General features: G+C 45.6%; 1 protein-coding gene across 4 annotated transcripts in view; it reads right to left on the reverse strand.

The window, feature by feature from the left end:
• Positions 1-215: 215 nt before the first annotated feature.
• ELAVL1 (ELAV like RNA binding protein 1) overlaps positions 216-20,174 on the reverse strand; it is a 288,733-nt gene continuing 268,774 nt past the window's right edge. For 3 of the 4 annotated variants that reach the window (XM_069649668.1, XM_069649667.1, XM_069649666.1), the window contains one exon: positions 216-1,694. In XM_069649668.1, coding sequence (XP_069505769.1) covers positions 1,373-1,694 — 322 coding nt within the window. In that variant the 3' untranslated portion in view covers positions 216-1,372. The remainder of the gene's footprint in view (positions 1,695-20,174) is intronic. The other variant, XM_069649665.1, reaches the window with a different exon arrangement.

Below are 20,174 nucleotides of genomic sequence, written 5' to 3' on the forward strand. Positions count from 1 at the left end.
TCAGTACTTTTGTTCAAGATTCGTGCGGATTTAGGTGGACTTCTACAATATTCAAATGCACGTCCCAGTACAAAAGACCTACCAAACCATAATTTGTATTCTAATTCAGATAAAATCTGAACATAAAATGTCTTCCAATCAGTTATACCTGATCCCTGTGTTTTTTGTGGAAAACCTACCAAAAAAATAATTTAAAATAAAAAACAAAACAAAAGTTGAGCAAAACAAAATCAAATTTAATAGTCTTAAATGCAAAAGTAAAACAAACAAAAACAAACACAAAAAAGCAAAAGAAAATTAAACAGAACAACTCAAAATTCAAGGCAATCTGCAGAAACTTTTGGGGATTAAATTTGTTTATCTACAAATGAAATATTTGTTTAATATCTAACTTTCAAGAGTTTCCAATTTAAAACAAATTAGCAAAACAAAAAGCTATTAAAATAGAAAAACTAGAGTTCACAAGGGATGCGCATGACACAATGCTCAAATGTTTATGAAGTTTTTACAAAATGGAGCAATCGTGAATTAAAAGTACTCTTGCTGAACAGTGAAACCGTGAAAAATATGGTTCAATTCTGACGTTCGAGCTAGTGCACCATTACTTGCTGCCTCTGTTCAGAAACTGCTTTGAACGGAAAATGTGGCAACACAGAATTACTTTTTGGTGTTCAAGTTTACATTTGGAATTTTCATTGAGCTTCAAAGAAACTCTTTGGTCCACCCTTTTGGAAACTGGGCTTATGAAAATTCGAAATCCTATTTGATAGGAGGTTAGCCTTCGGTTCAACAAACCTCAATCAATGGTGTTAAAAAAAAGTGAACTGGCATGTTGCTACTTACAAGACTATTTCTTTTAGAAGCCTACACATCCGGTGAATGTTGCTCAGAAAAATGCTTTGTGTAGCAATTTACAGCCAAGTTTAATCCGTGATTCAAAAGACTTGAAAACACGGAGAATTAAAAAACTAGGACCTGGAAGATGCCAGCATGACAAGTTTCATTAAAAAAAAGAACTTTTCCAGCTCTTGAAAAATATAATGTTCCATGGAACAAACCTTAGAAGTCTGATAAGTTAAAGCATGCGTATATTTACCACCATCCATAGGGCATAACTTATGTAAACTACTTATTTAATTTCTTATTTTTTTTTAAAGTAAATAACTTAAGGAACTTAAAATTGGTCTAACGTCGTGGGATCTCGCAAACATTTGAACATGTAAGTTGCATCCCAGAGTATAAAAAACATTCTCACTTTTCATTTAGACTAAGACGAACACTTGTGAAAATTGGCGCAAAATGAGTTTTACACTAACAAAAATTATCCAACTTCTGTCAATCTTAATTCTTCAGTACAAAATTAATGAGCAGGTTATTTGTGGGATTTGTTGGTTTTGAAGGAAACCTGTAGTATTTTCTCCCCGAGGCGATAGCCATTGAGACTTGCTATGGCCATGGCAGCTTCTTCATAGTTTGTCATGGTCACAAAACCAAATCCTTTGCACTTGTTGGTGTTGAAATCTCGAATAACTTTCACATTGGTTACAGCACCAAATGGGCCAAACATCTGCCACAGGATACCCTCATCTGCATCTTGGCCAAGGTTGTAGATGAAGATGCACCAGCCTGATGTACTTCCTGGCACATTTACACTAGACATTCCACTCATGTGATCTACACCCATAGGAGAGAACCTATGAAATAAAGAGAAATTATTCACATAAAACGAAAATCTATACACTCAAAATAAACAGACAGAAGGAAATATTGCATCTATGCTTTTATTACAACAGTAGGCCAGAACACCAACAAGAATCACAGTGGAGACTTGCGAGAAGTATTGTTCTATTATAGCGTAATTCTTCTGGGCAGTATTGTGTATTAGTTACATTAACAGGCATACTTCAGTAAGCAAGAACAAAAAGATCTTCATGGCAATACACGTACGCAAAAAACTGAAAGACTCTTTACAGGTAAGAGCCTGTAACCCACTCACCTCACTGGCAGAAATGACCACAAATAGAAAGATAGGCTTAAAAGGTTTACTCATCAAGTAATCTAGAACGAAGTGCAAATCACAATGTAATGGAGGCATCTTTTATCATTTCTGGCCAAATGTGAAAAATGAGTAAGGGGCTGTCGCATCAAAGTGTGTGTGATTACTAACCCTGCATATGGAGGCAACATCCACCAGAAAAGCAATTTTGCAGGCTAACATATTTAGAATATTGTTGGGTCTGATTTTGGACGGATGTAGATAAGGGCAACCTATATTGTGACAGGGAAAGCTCTGGGAGCTGTAGCCAAACCAGTTCAAGGTAGCAAGGTGAGTGGTCTAGGCCAAGTCTCAAAAGGTGGTGAGCTGGTAAGGGGTCCACAATGAGCACACAGTGAAGGAACACGCTTAAACAGGTATACAAAATACTACTTTACTTCTGGCCAAATAACAGTGAAAAAAAAATTAACAGGTAATACAATTACTGGTGTAGGGCAAAACGCATACGAAACCTGTGAAAAGGAAGGTACAGATTAGTATTAGCACAACTCATCCACAGAGATTCTGTGGATTACTAACGTCAGAGGTCTATCCCTAAATGTATGGGGTCTTGTGCCCAAAAGTTCAGCAAAGTGCCATACATGTTTTGTGAAGCTGGAAAAAATGTATGTAGAGTCACTGGAGTCCAGTGAACAGTTCCATGAGACGAGTTAAACTAGCTAACAAACGCGTTGCCAACTTTCGGAGTGCTTGTGTGAACAAGCAATGGAAAAGCCAAAGTAAGACAAGTTTCTAAAAGTTATCAAAACTTTTAAAAAGGGAGATTAGGTGTTGTGTAACTATTGCTACAACTCTCACCACCCGCCACCTACCCCCTGTACTCCGATTCTTCACAAGACTTGTGTTGGTGAGAATTTTCATTTCTGTGGTTGGTTTAAGGGTTACAGAGTGAAGTCCTTTGAAGGAATGAGAAATCTGTTTGTTACAGTCTATTTTTGATGCCTGCACTCCTGAGCCGAGACAGCACTTGGCTGACTCAAAAGAGATTGATCCAAAAAGTCAAAGGCTGTTGACTTGTGGGTTGCCAACAGGGCCACTGAAGGATTCTTGAGCCACTCACAAAAAGGATGAAGGGAAGCAAGCAGCACAAGAAAGAGGGTCACAAACAGAGAAAGGGTAAACACCATGGGAAACCAGGTCAGTCTAGTGAAACCTCTGGTGCTAAACCAGAGGAGGTTTAACAGTAGCCCCCATTCCAAAAGAACATTTGGAAAACGTTGTCAACTGACCATGTAAAGGGGATCCCAGATGCAAGGGTAAACCTTCAGGGGTCCACGCGGCCTCCTTAACTTTCATCCCTGAGGGAGAAGTTCATATGGCAAGTGGTAACTTTCAACTATTGGATGAAGACCCCATTGGAGTCTCAGCCAGTGTTTCTTTTGTGTCCCTGGGTCTGTGGGAAAAGCACAATGTAGATGTGTATAACTATTCCAGACAACACAAAAGAATACTACAAGGACAATGCTTGTAAATGGTCAGGAGACCCCTGCCATTAGAGACACTGGGGCCAGCATTACAGTAGTGGATGGAAGTTTTTCAAACCTGAGGCTGTTGCTAAAGCACCCAAAGGTCGCATTTAACTTGCTGGAGGCCCTATACAGATGGTTCCAATACTACCAGCTCTCATCCAGTGCAACATGTGTGTAAGAATATCTGTCAGTGTACAAAATGAGGTGCCTGGGAGAGTCCTGTTGGTGAAGGACTTAACAGCTCTTGGAATTGTATCAAGCACCTCCAGGCTTCCCAGTAAAAGGAAGCAGGAGCAAACTAGATTGGCCAGAGGAAACTTTAGATGACTCAACAGAAAGTTACAGAGGTACCTATAACTTCCAGTCCACAGGAAGGACACCCTTCTACCTCCAAGCCAAAGAAGGAGAAAGGAGAAACCCAAGGTCTCAGGAAAGGAGAAAGGTGCCACACCTGTTCAAAGGACAAGGACATCCGAGAAGACAGTCCAAGGTCGCAACTATGAGGCCCCCACCAACCGAGGCGGAGTGTGAGGAACAACCGGGAAATGGTGAAGCAGCTACTGGTAAAACAGAGCTGGAAGAAGCTCTTCCCTATGTTGGAGATCTGGATCCTAAAGACCATCCTGAGCTTCAGACTTTGCTGAGGTCTGCCCTAGAGGGTCTACCTTCTGCAGAGGTCAAAGAGTGTCCCACTCATGAAGGACTTCGCCAACAGGCAGCTTCTCATATGGATGGGCAAGAGCCAGGGAAACACAGGCTTTACAGTGAGCCTATTGAGTCTACCCCAGGGGACTATAGAAGACTTGTAGTGCCTCAGGTAGTGAGACCCATGTTTTTACAGTTAACCCATGAGATTCCTCTAGCTGGTCACTGAAGCTGTAGGAAAAAGGAGAGGATTTCTCCATTTCTACTGGCCCAAGATGGGGTCAGATGTAGATACATTCTGTAGAAGCTTTCACACTTGTCAGACTTCTGGCAAGAGTGGAGACAAGAATGTGGCACCCTTGGTGCCTCTCCCAATGGTGGGAGTTCCTTTTGAGAGGGTAGGGATTGACATTGTTGGTCCCCTAGACCCTCACACATCTTCAGGCAACCGATTTATATTGGTCGTGGTAGACCATGGTACCAGGTATCCTGAAGCCATACCTATGTGGACTGTTACTGCTCAGGCACTGGCTAAGGCCCTCCTTGGTATTTTTACCAGTGTTGGTTTTCCTAAGGAAGTTATCTCAGACAGGGGGATCAAATTTATGTCCCACTACTTGCAAGCCATGTGGAAAATCTGTGGAGTGACCTACAAGTTCTCAACAGCCTACCATCCCCAAACCAATGGATTGGTGGAGAGGTTCAATAAAACTATGAAGAGCTCGATTGATGCTTTAGAGGAACCCCTTAGAAGCAAGTGGGACCTTCTACTGCCATGCCTTATTTTTGCCTATAGAGGCATCCCTCAGGAAGGGGTTGGTTTCAACCCCTTTGAGATCCACTATGGTCTTCGGGTTAGAGGTCCATTGGCCTTAATCAAGAAAGGGTTGGAGTGCTCTGTCACGCTCACCTGATTCCCACGAGGCACAGGTCTGGCTTCGAGTGCTGATGCTTCTTCAATGGTGAAGCGCAGGACTCTGAGGATGGACAGGTAGGGCCCCTCTACTCTGGCCTCTGGCTCGCAGGAATATTCCCCTGTGCGTGAAAAGGGAGTATTACCTACTGACGCAATAAAGTTCAAGCCTCCCACTCCCTTCCAACCCTCCACGATACTCTTCCACGATTCCCCGTGAAGTCTCACCTTAGGGTCTGGAAGAATGAGTTCTCCATCCTGCTTCTGATGCAGGGGCGAGTTGAAACCCAGTTACTTCACTGGATTGAGGTTTGAATGGAGTTCAAATAAGCTTGACTATTCAGGTAAGGCGCTGTAAGAGTTCTGTAGCAAGTTCAAAAGTTCAAGCCTAATAATAATGTTCATTGTCTTATTGCAGCAAGCACTAACGCTTATGTCTTTTTTCCCCTTAGGGGCCGGGGTTCGGAATGCCGGAGATATGGCACCGACCCGAAGTGAAACGTGCAGTTCCAGTAAATGACAGGTACGTTCTGGATGAGCGTTCGGGTAATGTCTTTGCATTCGCTAATTCAATGTCTGTCTTTTTTCCCCATAGGGGCCGGGGTCCGGAATGCCAGGAAGCGGCAGGACCCGAAATGAAATGGGGATGACCCAACAGGTAAGTCTTAGAAGGAAACTGAGCTTTTCCTATTCCCTTCCTTCTCTCACCTTGTGTTCTTGTCTTTTTCTCTCTAGGCTCTGTGAAGTGGCTACGGATCCGGATGATCGCTGCTGAAGATGGAGGTGCCCAGGAAAGGTGAGTGAAATGCAGTGCTGCAACGATCGAAGCGAAATGCTTTTAAAAATGATGTCTTCCCTTTCAGGATCGTCGGTGTGATGTCTCTGTGATGCAGCTTTAGCAGGTAAGGTCTTCTTTCTCTCCAATTCTCTCTTAGCAGGTGACCCAGGATGCTGGCAGGCGTGGCTGAAGTCCAGATGCAGGAGTTGACACGGTGAGCGTCCAGCTGCGAGGAGCAGAACAACGCGAAGCGTGAGTTGCTGATTGGGCGTGGTTTAAATAGCTTTGGAGGAAGTTCCAGGTATGTATCCTTCCCCGACCACACCCAGGTGGAAAGTAGTCCCACAGGTAAAGTAGTTCCATTCAGGCCTCAAGAGGGCCTGGATGAAGCAGCATGGTCTGCATCAGGTAAGTGCATATTAAAACACTTGAACACATGTCTAGCTTTATGAGCCTGGCGCCTAAGGCGCCAGGACTGTGTCCAAAGGGCCCCAGCTTGGGCCCGCTGGCACTTCCCTGGGGGGAATGATGCCTGCCTCTGGGGTTGCTGGGTCGGACCTGGCTCCTTGGAGGTAGGCATCATGACAGTACCCCCCCTCAAGGCCCCTCCCAAGGTTGTTCCCTCCGGGGGTTTTGGCTTGTTCGGAAATCTTTGGTGGAACCTTTGTATTAATCGAGGTGCGTGAACATGGTTACTAGGCTCCCACGATCTCTCCTGGGGTCCATATCCCTTCCAGTCAACAAGATAGAAGAGTTTTGACTTGAACACCTTGGAGTCTAAAATGTCTTTAACTTCGAATTCTAATTCCCCTTCAATTTGAACTGGGTCTGGAGGCTTGGACAGTCGGGTCCCTGGTTGTACTGGCTTCAAAAGTGATGCATGAAAAACTGGATGAATACACGTTACACGGTAAATCCAGTTTAAAGGCCACGGGATTGATTATAGCCTTGATGGGATAAGGTCCTATGAATCTGGGATTTAAGGTTCGCGGGCCCTTGAGGGGTAAATGTTTCGTTGCTAGCCATACCTGGTCTCCTACTTGGTAAGGAGGAGTTTTACTTCGGTGCAAATCAGCGTTTTCTTTATACTTTTTCTTGGCCTGCTGTAAATGAGTTGCAGCTTCTTTGAAGGCTCGGGTTATTGTGGAATGCAGATGATTTACTGCGGGCATTTACAGGGTCAGAGGTGGATCTAGGTCAGAGGTCCAAGGATGGTGACCATACAAAGTATAAAAAGGAGTTTGTCCTGTTCCAGAATGCACTGAATTGTTGTATGCATATTCTGCGATCCAAAGGATGTCTTTCCAATTTAACTTCGATTGTTGTAACATGCACCGAAGATATTGCTCGAGAGTCTGATTGGTTCTCTCGGTTTGTCCGTCGGTCTGGGGGTGGTGGCTGGTGGATAACCGCACATCTATTTGTGCTAGTTGGCAACACTTCTTCCAAAAATGGGAGATACATTGACTTCCACGATCCGAGACTAATATGGAAGGGAAACCATGTATGCGAACTATATTCTCCAGAAATTCCTTGGCCAAGGTGGAAGCTGAAGGCAAACCTTTTAAAGGGGATAAAGTGGGCCATTTTGGAGAATAGATCCACAATTACAAGGATAGTGTTGTAACCAGAACAAGGAGGCAGGTCAGTTATAAAGTCCATTGACAAGGTGTGCCATGGTGCCGGTGGAATATCCAAGGGTTGAAGTAGGCCGGCTGGCCTTTTCTTTTGACCCTTGTTTTGGGCGCAAATTCCGCAAGACAATACAAAAGACTATGTCTTTTCTCCAAGAAGGCCACCAGAAGTGGCGTTTGATTTTTTTCCTCCGTTTTAGCAATACCAGGGTGTCCTTCCAGTAATGATTCATGATGGGCAATAACTAGTTCTTGCAATTCTTTACTTGGCAGAAACAACCGCTCCTGGAAGTAGGGTAGATCATCCTTAACGGTGTAATCAGGACCCTTTTGACTCCATTCCAGTAAGGCTGAAGAGTCTAGAAGTTGTTTTACTTGCGTTTGGATGTCCTCAATAGTTTGCAAAGAAGTTAAGCCTAAGATGCTTTGTTCAGGTATGATTGGCACAGGTTCTAAACTCGAATTGGGTTCTTCCATGCCAATCCGGGATAAGGCGTCCGCTTTACCATTCTTGCAGCCAGGGCGATAGGTAATCACAAAATCAAACTCTGCAAAGAATAGAGCCCATCGGAGTTGTCGTGAAGATTGAGCTTTGGCCGTCTTTAAATACTGTAAATTTCTGTGGTCTGTAATTACAGTGATGGTGTGTCTTGCCCCGAGAAGGTAGTGCCGCCAAGCCTTGAAAGCAGATTTAATAGCCAGTAACTCTTTGTCGGTAATTGCGTAGTTGATTTCAGGAGGAGAAAATTTCCTGGACCAAAAGGCCACAGGATGTAGTTGGTTAGTTTCTGGGTCTCTTTGCGACAGGACAGCTCCCATGGCCGAACTGGATGCGTCGGTTTCCACAATGTAAGGGAGATCTGGGTGCAGGTGCTTCAATACAGGTGCAGAGGTGAATTTGGTTTTCAGGTCCTGAAAGGCTTGTTCAGCCTCAAGAGTCCATTCAAAGCGTTTGTTTTTCTTTAGGAGAGCTGTGATGGGTTGGACTGTTTGGGAAAATTCCGGGATGAATCTTCGATAGAAATTGGCGAAGCCGAGCATGCTCTGAACTCCGTTCACCGAGCTAGGAGATGGCCATTTGAGGATGGCGTCCACCTTTCGCGAGTCCATTCGGACTCCTTGAGGTGTCAGGATGAATCCGAGAAACTCAACTTCTGTGGTATGAAAAACACATTTTTCGAGCTTTGCAAATAGTCTGTGCTGGCGCAATTTCTCAAGAACTGCCCTAACATGTTTTCTGTGATCGGATTCTGAAGAAGAGTACACCAGGATGTCGTCAATCTAAACAATGACACAGACATCGATAAGTTCCCGAAGAACATCATTCATAAAGTACTGAAAGGCGGCAGGTGCATTGCACAAACCGAAGGACATCACCTGATATTCGAAGAGCCCAAATTTGGTGCGGAATGCAGTCTTCCATTTGTCGCCTTCTTTTATACGCACCAGGTGATAAGCTCTTCGGAGATCTAACTTGGTGTACACACAAGCGTCTTTAACCTGGTCGATAAACTCAGGGATCAGGGGCAGAGGATAACGATTCTTAATCGTTATTTGATTTAGGGCGCGATAGTCTATACATGTTCTAAGGTCGCCCTCTTTTTTCGGCACGAAGAACATAGCTGAGGAGACAGGAGACTTGGACGGGCGAATAAAACCATTGGCTAGGTACTGATCTAAATACTGACGCAAATGCAGGTTCTCAGGTTCCGTAAGAGCATAAATCCTACTACAAGGTAGTTGAGCATTGGGTACCAGATCGATTTGGCAATCATAAGACCGATGGGGAGGTAACGTGTTAGCCTGTTCCTTCTGAAAAACGTCTTGGAATTCTTGGTATTCTGACGGTAGCTGTACAGGGGTGGAAGTTGCTGAGGCTAGACCCATAACTGGATTTCTTGGATAACAAGTTGGTTCACAATCAGGAAAACTTATCTTCTTTGCTCGCCAGTCAATTCTGGGATTATGTGTTTCTAACCAAGGAATTCCAAGAATTACTTGGAATTGTGGGGCCTTGATCACATCAAACACGATTGCTTCCCGATGTCCATCCTGACCCACCAGTGTCATTTCAACAGTGGAATGCGTTACAGGCCCAGAGGCTATTTCGGTTCCATCTACTGTGGTAATGACATCTTGGGTTACTTTCGGGCGGAGAGGGAGCTTAATCCTGGAAGCCAATTCACGGTCTATGTAAGTTCCAATAGCTCCACTGTCGATGTATGCTTTTATAGCATCCAACTGCTGAGGCTGTTTTGGGTCTACAAGCACCATTGGCATGACAAAATGCGAGGTCAAAGAGCTTGTTTTCAAGCTCGGCAAGCGGACCCCTACGCTTGTCGGGCTAGGTCGTTTCCCGAATCAGGTGTCAATAAATCGTTATCAGTGGCTCCAACCACCTTCTTAGGTGGTTTAACCGGACAATTTCAAAGAAAGTGACCGGAAGTCCCGCAATACAGACAAAGTTGCATTTGCCGCCTTCTCTCTCGTTCCTTCTGCGTTAATGGTCCCTTAACACCACCTATTTGCATAGGTTCGGATACGTTGGTACTCTTGGAGTTAGCGTGGGTTTTGATCGGTACTCTGGTTTCGTACTTAAACCGATCTGCTTTTCTATTTTGAAGTCTGTGATCAAGTTGAACCACCAAGTCTATGTAGTCTGCGCAGACCTGGGGTGGATCTACTATCTGAGCTAGAACATCCTTAAGCTCTCCGCGCAGGCCTCGATGAAACAATGTGATCCTTTTGTTTTCTGGCCATCCAGTTTCCACAACCAGTCTATTAAAGGTGGCAACGTAGGACAGAAGATCCTGATTACCTTGTCGTAAGGATAGCAGTTCGTTATCAAGGGCCTGTCCTCGAGAGTGTCGAGCAAACAATCTTTCCATGCTGGCCTGGAAACCCTGAAAATTCTGGAGAATGGGATCATCCTGATTTACCAATGGAATAGACCAATCGGCAGCACTGCCACTGAGGTAAGATAGTATAAAGGCTACCTTGGTCTGGTCGTTAGGGAAGGCCCCGGGTCTGCATAGAAAGTGTAAACGACATTGGTTCATAAAGACGGCATATTTCTTGGGATCCCCGCAAAACGTTCAGGCGGGGCCAAAGGCATGTGTCCAGGTAGATTGATTTGTACCGGGTTATTCAAACCCATTGATGTGGACGTACCTCCGGAATTAGATAAAGGAGTGTGCCCTGCCTGGGCCTGCAATAACCTTTTGGCCAGGTCATCTGTTCTTTCCTTGGATAGGATCAGTTCTCTTTTGAGAGCGTTAGTCTCCTGGCGGGCTGAGTGCACTTCTGCCCGTAATTCCCCCAAAAGCTGGGCCAGCTGATCTGTCTCGGAAGTCTCCATAGCGCCCAGGTGGGAAATTGTGGGTAGGCTTCGCGTTCTGTCACGCTCACCTGATTCCCACGGAGGCGCAGGTCTGGCTTCGAGTGCTGATGCTTCTTCAATGGTGAAGCGCAGGACTCCAAGGATGGACAGGTAGGGCCCCTCTACTCTGGCTTCTCTGGCTCGCAGGAATATTCCCCTATGCGTGAAAAGGGAGTATTACCTACTGACGCAATAAAGTTCAAGCCTCCCACTCCCTTCCAACCCTCCACGATACCCTTCCACGATTCCCCGTGAAGTCTCACCTTAGGGTCTGGAAGAATGAGTTCTCCATCCTGCTTCTGATGCAGGGGCGCGTTGAAACCCAGTTACTTCACTGGATTGAGGTTTGATGGGAGTTCAAATAAGCTTGACTATTCAGGTAAGGCACTGTAAGAGTTCTGTAGCAAGTTCAAAAGTTAAAGCTTAATAATGTTCATTGTCTTATTGCAGCAAGCGCTAACGCTTATGTCTTTTTTCCCCTTAGGGGCCGGGGTTCGGAATGCCGGAGATATGGCGCCGACCCGAAGTGAAACGTGCAGTTCCAGTAAATGACAGGTAAGTTCTGGATGAGCGTTCGGGTAATGTCTTTGCATTCGCTAATTCAATGTCTGTCTTTTTTCTCCATAGGGGCCGGGGTCCGGAATGCCAGGAAGCGGCAGGACCCGAAATGAAATGGGAATGACCCAACAGGTAAGTCTTAGAAGGAAACTGAGCTTTTCCTATTCCCTTCCTTCTCTCACCTTGTGTTCTTGTCTTTTTCTCTCTAGGCTCTGGGAAGTGGCTGCGGATCCGGATGATCGCTGCTGAAGATGGAGGTGCCCAGGAAAGGTGAGTGAAATGCAGTGCTGCAGCGATCGAAGCGAAATGCTTTTAAAAATGATGTCTTCCCTTTCAGGATCGTCGGTGTGATGTCTCCGTGATGCAGCTTTAGCAGGTAAGGTCTTCTTTCTCTCCAATTCTCTCTTAGCAGATGACCCAGGATGCTGACAGGCGTGGCTGAAGTCCAGATGCAGGAGCTGACACGGTGAGCGTCCAGCTGCGAGGAGCAGAAGAACTCAAAGCGTGAGTTGCTGATCGGGCGTGGTTTAAATAGCTTTGGAAGAAGTTCCAGGTATGTATCCTTCCACCGATCAGGTATGTATCCTTCCCCGACCACACCCAGGTGGAAAGTAGTCCCACAGGTAAAGTAGTTCCATTCAGGCCTCAAGAGGGCCTGGATGTAGCAGCATGGTCTGCATCTGGTAAGTGCACATTAAAACACTTGAACACATGTCTAGCTTTATGAGCCTGGCGCCTAAGGCGCCAGGACAGGGGTCCATCATGAGCCTGGCGCCTAAGGCGCCAGGACTGTGTCCAAAGGGCCCCAGCTTGGGCCCGCTGGCACTTCCCTGGGGGGAATGATGCCTGCCTCTGGGGTTGCTGGGTCGGACCTGGCTCCTTGGAGGTAGGCATGACATGCTCCCCCTCTCAAGCCAGGTCACGTAGCACTGCTCAGCCAACCCTGGACTCCTCTTTGGAATCCCTGTCGACACAGTAGAATCTTGTGAAGGTGTGTGTGGTTCTCCACGTAGCAGTCTTGCAGATGTCCAGCAGGGGCACACAAGCCAGGAACGCCTTCGTCGCAGCGATCGCTCTGGTGGAATGGGCTCTCAGACGGTTGGGCAGCGGTCGGTTCGCCAACCGATGTGTGTGATGCAGCACGAGAGCCACCTTCAGATGGAAGCCTTGGACAAGGCCTTCCCATGGTTCACAGGCCCAAAGTTCACGAACAGTTGAGACGTCTTCCAAAAACTCTTTGTGCGTGCCACGCCGTACTTCAGAGCTCGAGCAACGTCCAGCGAGTGCAAAATCCTTTCAGCCGGTGACGAAGGTTTCAGAACGAACACAGGCAACACCAAAGTTAATGTTAAAGGACATTTGTACCGTGCACTATCACCACCGGAGTGGTCCCCTGGCGCTCTGGCGGCTCTGAAATAGGAAGGGGTGCAGGGGCCGAGTTAGTAGGAGTAAGCGGGAAAAGCGCAAAAGAGCAGTAATGTGCTGTTGGCAGCCTCAACACAGTTAACACCGTTCGCTGGGCTTGGGGTATTTTCCGGTCAGTAGGCATCATGTGGTGTTGACTGAGTCTATGTGAGGTTTGTTTTGTTTGTACGGTGTAGTGAAGTTTGAGCATTTTGTTGTGGTATAGGGTTGTGTCTGGTTAAAGTTTTAGAGGTGTAGGCGGAGGGGTGAAAAATGTCCACTTTTATTTTATTTTTTTAAAAATGTGGCGCGCGAACATCACTGCATGTCTATCTAGCTCTGGCAAACTGATGATCCTTATCCCTTTCCTAAATGACGCTTGCCAATATTCACAACAGTGCCCAAAGTCGGCCCTTGCCCACTATTGGAACCTGTCTATGTGTTGAGCTAGCTGGTATTAATAATTTGATCCTAATTTGGCCTCTGTGGCATTCCGAAGCAGTCCAGACGTGGCTTTGCTCAACAACCACTACTCTATCGACATGTGGCAATGGTCGGCAATCACAAACCTGTTAGGTTTTCACATTTTGTACCTGACATTTGCAAGGGCTTTAGGAGATTCGGGCGTTTCAGACATTATTTCTGAGAACTAAAAGGGGAGTTTAAGTATTAGATTAACTCTAACCAGAGTGTAGTAATTTCATTTTAAAGTTTGTTAATCTTCCCTTAACTAATTTTCACTTAGAAAGATGAAAATCTCCCAAGCCAAGATGGTGGAACACCTTTCCAGCAGTGATTGGTTTAGATTACAGTAGTCAGCATTGTGTTGTCATTTGGAATGGTCATTTTAGTTCTAAACTGTCTTTCATTAAAGTTTCTACCCAACTAGGTCATGTTTTAGTTCGCTCCAGTAAATAAAGTCTTAGTTTTCATTTTAAAGGTAATAGACCATTTATATTTAGTTTTCACCACATCTAGCATAGTACTCTATATAGGTTGAAGACTACAGTAGAAGAAAAACAATTTCCAAGTGTGCAGCCAATTCCAGTCCTCCAGTTAAAGACAAAGCTAAGTGAAACTTTGGATCTTCAGAGATATTAATATTGGATTCAAGTAGATTTATTTTTTATCATTTAAGTCTTTTCAACAGAATTTGGAACTGTAAATTTTAGTAAATTGGTTTTAACATTTTTTAATTTAATATTAACAAGGCGCGCGGTTCTTATTCGCCGAGTTAACGTTCGAACATTTTTGAAGTACTAATTTCATTTGCTACGGGCACGAGTCGTGTTCGTATTGTCAGCGCGTACTGTGTTATTTTTGATGCGCGTGACTAGAGAAAAGGACCCAACGACGTCGTGCGTGCGTCGCAGCCATCTTGGATTTCGTTTTTTCTTCGTTGCGAGCGCGTCGCTTCACACGGAGGACTTTTGAACATTAGACACTTTTTGGAAGCAGATTTTACCGATTTTTGATTTCCATACAACAAAATCTGATCTTATCTTCATCTCATACAGCTTCAGGAATTTTTATATTAAGAAAGACTATGATCTAAGTTTTAATCTATAAAACTAGGATAGTATTAGTGATGAACTTCTTTGGTGTTTATTTTAAGGACTTTCATTTGTGGTTATTGAGGAAGAGTTTATTTGTAAGAACCTTTGAAGAAGAATTGTCCTTTTAAAGAAAATATATTTGACTTTACAAAATTGTGAAGAAAAGAGTTATAGAAGTCTATCAATAATAACCATTTAAGGAATAAACAGCCTAATGGCAATTCAAGCTTAGGCTACAGGTAAAAGAACCAAGTAGATTAGAAAGTTTAGTCATTTGTAGAGAGTTAGAAAAAGTATTAAAAGATTGCATTCTTATTTTAGGAAATACAAGGTCATTCCAGTGAAAACAGACTGAAGTGCCAGCAGTAGGAGTTCCTGAATTGTCGTCTTTCCCCTTGGGTTTGCCTGTCCAGTAGTTTTATAGTTACTGGATTGTTGGGCAGGCAGGCTTAGGGGGTTTAGAGGACCAGCTTCACTCCTTCAGCATCAGTGGTCGGCAATCACAAACCTACCCAGTACCTCGCGCAGGCTATCGCTCACAACCCTGTCATTCAAGTGTGTTACATGCCAACACTCGTAGTTACATCTAGGCGTGGCATCTGCCATCATTCACAACTCCGTCCAGGCTTTGTGCATGCTAACAACCATAGCTCCATCCAAAAGTGGCAACTGTTAACATTCATTATTGCAACTTGGTGGCGTTCATGGAGTGGGTGAGGTTGTAGGATAGGGATGGGCAGGGGTATTAATTCTGTCCCCATGGGTTGTCGCTTTGGTCATTCAACCTGGCGTTGTTTCTCTGGCTATTGTAAGACATTCCATCAGTCGTTTCTGGGCGTTGTCTGTCATCCCAATTTCTGTCAACCTGTTCTGTGTTTCCCGTTTGGTCGTTTAGTTGTTTCAATTGGTTTCTTCAGGGTTGAAGAGCCAGGTCTTTAGTAGTTTACGGAATTGTAGGTGGTCTTTTTGGTTTCCCATTTCTTTTCGGGATGTTCCAGGTTTTTGCGGCCAGGTGGGAGAAGGAGCCTCCTAGTATTTTCTTGACGTATGGTTTTGGCTCCAGGCGGATTTCATTGCTTGATCAGAGTAGCCTTGCTTGCTTTTAGATTATTTTCTAAAGTAGAAATTTGGCTTCCCTGTTCGCTGATTGCCCTGTGTGCTATGCACATTGTTTTGAAGGTGATGTGATGTTTGACTGGGAGTCAATGTATCTTCAGCGCTGGAGTGATGTGGTCTCTTCTAGATAGTGTGAGGAGGAGTCCGGCTGCTGCATTTTGGATGCGTTGTAATTTCTTCAGGATGTATTCTGGCATCCCGAGGTAGAGGATGTTTGCGTAATCGATTCTTGACAGGACGAGGGCGGTGATTGTGGGTGAAGGAGAGGAAAGGTAGGATTCTTCTTGTTACGTGAAGGAGGAAGAAACTTCTTGATTATTGCATTTATTTTTGGTTCCAAGGTTGGGTGTTGTCCATCAGGACTCCCAGATTTTTTTACTACCTTAGATGGTGTGGGTGCGGTTCACATTTCTGTCGGCCAGGGAATTTCAGTGTTCTAATGGCTTTTGGATATAATCACGATTTCTATCTTTTCTGGGTTGATTTTCAAGTTGTTGGCGTTCATCCAGTTAGACTTCTTTTAGACACTCAATTAGGGTTCAGTGATCGTTGAGTGTCTTCGATTTTGTAGATGATTTGAGTGTTGTCTGCTTAGTTGTAGCATGTAATGTTGTATTTTTTGAAGATCCCAATTACGGGAGTCTGGTAGATGTTGAAGTATAGTGGTGCTAGTGCAGACCTTTGTGGCACTCCACAGTCGTTAACTCGTGGAGTAGATTTGAAGGATTTTATCCATACGGTTTCTGTCCTGTCTGCTAGGAATGATTTAATCCAGAGTAGTGCCATGTCAGTTATACCTATGTCTTTTGGTTAAGGTGTCATGGCTAACTGTGTCGAAGGCTGCGGAGAGTTCGAGCATAATCAGAGATGAGGTTTGTGTTAGAATCTGCGTTTATTTTTAGGTCGTCTCTGGTGGATAGTAGTGCCGATTCTGTTCCTCTTGAGGCTCTGAAACCGACTTGTGCTTGATCCAGCAGTTTGTTTTTCTCTACATCTTCGATTAATTTGTATACGTAAGTTTCTAGGAGTGTTGCCAGGTAGGGAATGTTGGAAATCGGTCTGTAGTTGGAGGTCTTCCACGTCGCCACTTGTTTTTAAAAGTGGTTTCATATATGCTGATTTGAAGGATTTTGGTACAGCTCCTGTTGCGAGTGAGATTTAGGAGGTTGCTGTAGCATTCTGATGGCGTTCCTCGTGCGAGAATTGATTTGTAGATGTTGGGGGTGCAGGGATCCATGGGTGATCCTGCTATCTTGCTTTTTACCAGCTTGGCGAATTCCTCTGCTGATATTTCAGGAAAGTTTTGGAGTTTGTGCTGTGGCTCTTACTTGGGTCCGGTTGGTTGAGTGTTATGGTTGGTTTGTTTTGTATGATTTGTCTGATGTCGATTTTGTTCTTGAAATGGTCTGCCAGGTGGTTGCAAAGTTGCTCTGAGAGGGTTGGAGTGTTGTCGCAACCAGGTGGGTTTCTCATTTCTTTAATGATGTTAAACATTTTTTTGTGTGTTGGTGGCATTGGTGATTGTCATCATAATGCCTTCTCTTCGCATTTTGCATTTCCTTCTTGTATGCGCAGATTTGTTTTGGGAACAGTAGTTTGTCTTGGTTGTATTCTTTCCTCCATTCTAATTCCATCACCTTCTTGTCCTTTTTCATGGTCCTTAGCAGTGGTGTGAACCATTTTGCCATTGCTCTTTTTTTTGGAAGGGGTAAATGGTTTTTCCTGGGGCAATGTTTTCAATTGCATCAGCAATCCATTTGTGGAGTAGCTCTGCTTTCCCAGTCTAGGTCAGCAAGGTCTAGTTCTGTAGTTAAGGGTTTGGTAATCTCCAGTTGTTCCATTAGATTCCTTGCTTTGACGGTTTTCTTTGGTGTGTTATTTTGTAGTTGTCCAGCCAGGTTTCTGTGATGATTAGGATGTCAATACCATTGTCGCAGAGAAGGTCAAAGAGCTCTGTTGAGTGTTTTGACATGGATTGTGAGTTTAGTAGGTTGCAGTGGATTTTAAAAGTGTGGCTTGGTTTGTGTTTTATTCTCAGCCTTTGAGTGGCGTTGAGATTTCCTTCCATGTGTGTCTCTTGTTGAGGTGTTGGTACAGTTGTGTGTGTCGAATAGTTCTTCTAGGTTCAATCTTGGGTTTTTGTTTTCATCGGGTTCTTCAAAGTTTTGTGGCTATGGAGTGGAAGTTCTTGTTTTGGTGATGTATGGTGTTAGTGCGTCGATTCCGTTCTTGTTATTTCGAGCATTGACCGTTCTTCTGTGTGATTGTGTTTGGTTGTCTGTTGCTTCTTATATTGGGTTGGCTCGTTCTGATGACTGGTTATTTGCGAGGTATGGAGTTAGGTAGAGTTATTTCTCTTCTCCTGGCGTTCGTTTTGTTGTCGTTCCTGTCTGTGGGAGGGTGTTCTGCAGTTTTGAGTCTTCGGTGGTGTTCACTTGAGTGTTATTTTTTCCTCTAGGTTTCCTTTGGTCCAGTTCGTTTGCGCGGTATTTTGAGTTTGAGCGTTATTGTTGATGCTGAATAAGTTTTGCTTTGGCCCAGCTGTATTGTGGTGTTGTAATGGTGTTGGGGAATTGTCTGGTATTGGTTTTTGGGTTCAGTCTGTTGGCGGTCTTCTCCATTGATATTGTTGGCTTGTTCAATTGTTGTGTCAAGTAAGGTAGGGGAGGTTTGCTAGGGTTATATGGTTGGTTTAATAGGCTCGTTGAGGTGCAATTCCAACAGAACCGTTGGCATGAAGGAGGGGTGCGTCCATAGCACCACCCTCGATTTGTGAAAATCGAGATATGGCTGTTTGCAGGATAGGGAGTGGATTTCACCCAACCTCCTGGTAGAGGTGATTGCCACAACGAAAGCCTGTTTCAATGAGAGGCACACGAGAGGGGCCTTATGCATAGGCTCCAAGGGCGCCCCACCCCATGTCTCCCCATGCACCTCATCAACACCACGTTGAGTTCCCACGCCGGGGCAGGAACCTTCACCGGCGGGAAAGATCGAAACAGTCCTTTGAGGAACTCCTTGACGAGACGGTGGGACCAGAGAGAAGATCGTCCTGGAGACCCGATATAACGGGAGATAGCTTCCAGATGCACCTGGATAGAGGCATGCGCCAGTCCCGCCTTGGCCAAGGACAAGTATGCAAGAAATCTGCAGGGCTGTGACCCTGAGATGGTTGATAGTTTGCGACCGGCACCACGAACATCATGGTGGTGTTGTCCGTGAAGATCCTCACCACTTTGCCCTTCAGGGATGGAAGGAATGACTTGAGGGCCCAGAACACTGGCCGCAGCTCCAGGACATTGATGTGGAGATTCTTCTCCAGCAGCAACAGGCCTCTGGCATGCAAATGTCTGCTGTGGGCTCCACAGCCCTCCAGGGAACAGAAGCGTCTGTGGTGACCATCTCCTGGTATGGGGGGGTTTTGAAATCCTGTTCCCCCCCAGGTGATGTAGTGGACACCCCACCACCTGATCGCCGACGGAACTCCTCGTCGAGAGTAATCTTGTCTATTAAGCTTCTGGACACTTGTATCCAGCAAGCGTCCAGGAACTCCTGAAGAGGTTGCATCCGTAACCTGCAGAGTCGGATAAGGTAGATGCACATCATGCTGAGCAGCGACTTGATGGCCCTCACCGTGGCAGCCTTCAGTAACAGCCGTTGCACATTCCCCAGTATGGCTGCTACCCTTGAGGGCAACGCCATGCAGGCGACCGGGTTGAGCCTGGCACAGTGCATTCTGTGATTGTGTCAAGCAGGACTTTGGATAGTTGATGGAGAACCCCAGATCCACCAGCAGCCGGACGGTCCTCTCCATGCGTTTGACGGCTACTTCCCTTGACCTGGCCCGAATGAGCCAATCGAAGTACGGGTACACGTTTGTCCCCTGCAGGCGTAGATGGGCCACCCCTGGTGCCAGGAACTTCGTAAACACCCTGGCTGCGACTTCAGGCCGGAAGGGAGGGCCTTAAATTGGTAGTGTTTTCCCTGCACTATGAAGCGCGGGAACTTCTGATGCTTCCTGTGAATGGGGACGTGGAAGTATGCGTCCTCCAGATCCAGCATCGTCAAGACGTCTCCTTCCTCCAGTTGGCCGAGCAAGTGCTGCAACGTGACCATCCTGAATTTCTGGGACTCGGCAGGTCCAGAATGGGCCTCCAGCCCCCGATCGTCGTCTTGACTATGAAGTATCTGGAGTAGACTTCGGACCCCCAGATTAGTTTTGGAACTAGCTATATTGCCCATTTTTCTTTAGCATGGTTTGTCCCTCCTGCTGGAGCCGAGGGATGTGCAGCTCCTGCCGAGTCACCAGAGGGATCCGCAGACACTTTTGCTGAAACTCCAGTGTATGTGTGGGCGCTAGCATCCAGCATCCATCTGTCGGAGATCTACCACTCGCTGGGTGCATGGGTGCCCTCCCCTCCCCCAAAACGTCCTGGCCAGTTCATTCCTGCTTCGGCACCTGCGTTCCACCTTCGGGGTGACTACTGCGCTGGCCACCTCCACCGAAAGCCTTGGAACGGCCTCAGTAAGCCTCCTGGGTCGTGGACCGGGAGGGCAGATGGTACAATGAGGAACCTCAACCGAAACCAGTCGATCTGCCGGAGGCGCAAAAGGAAGGTCGGTGCTGTTGGAGTGCCCAGTGCCCGAGTCGTCTCCGTATCAATCT

Source organism: Ambystoma mexicanum, chromosome 1p (assembly GCF_040938575.1).
Source record: "Ambystoma mexicanum isolate Mex_15411 chromosome 1p, UKY_AmexF1_1, whole genome shotgun sequence".
Taxonomy (NCBI): Eukaryota; Metazoa; Chordata; class Amphibia; order Caudata; family Ambystomatidae; genus Ambystoma; species Ambystoma mexicanum.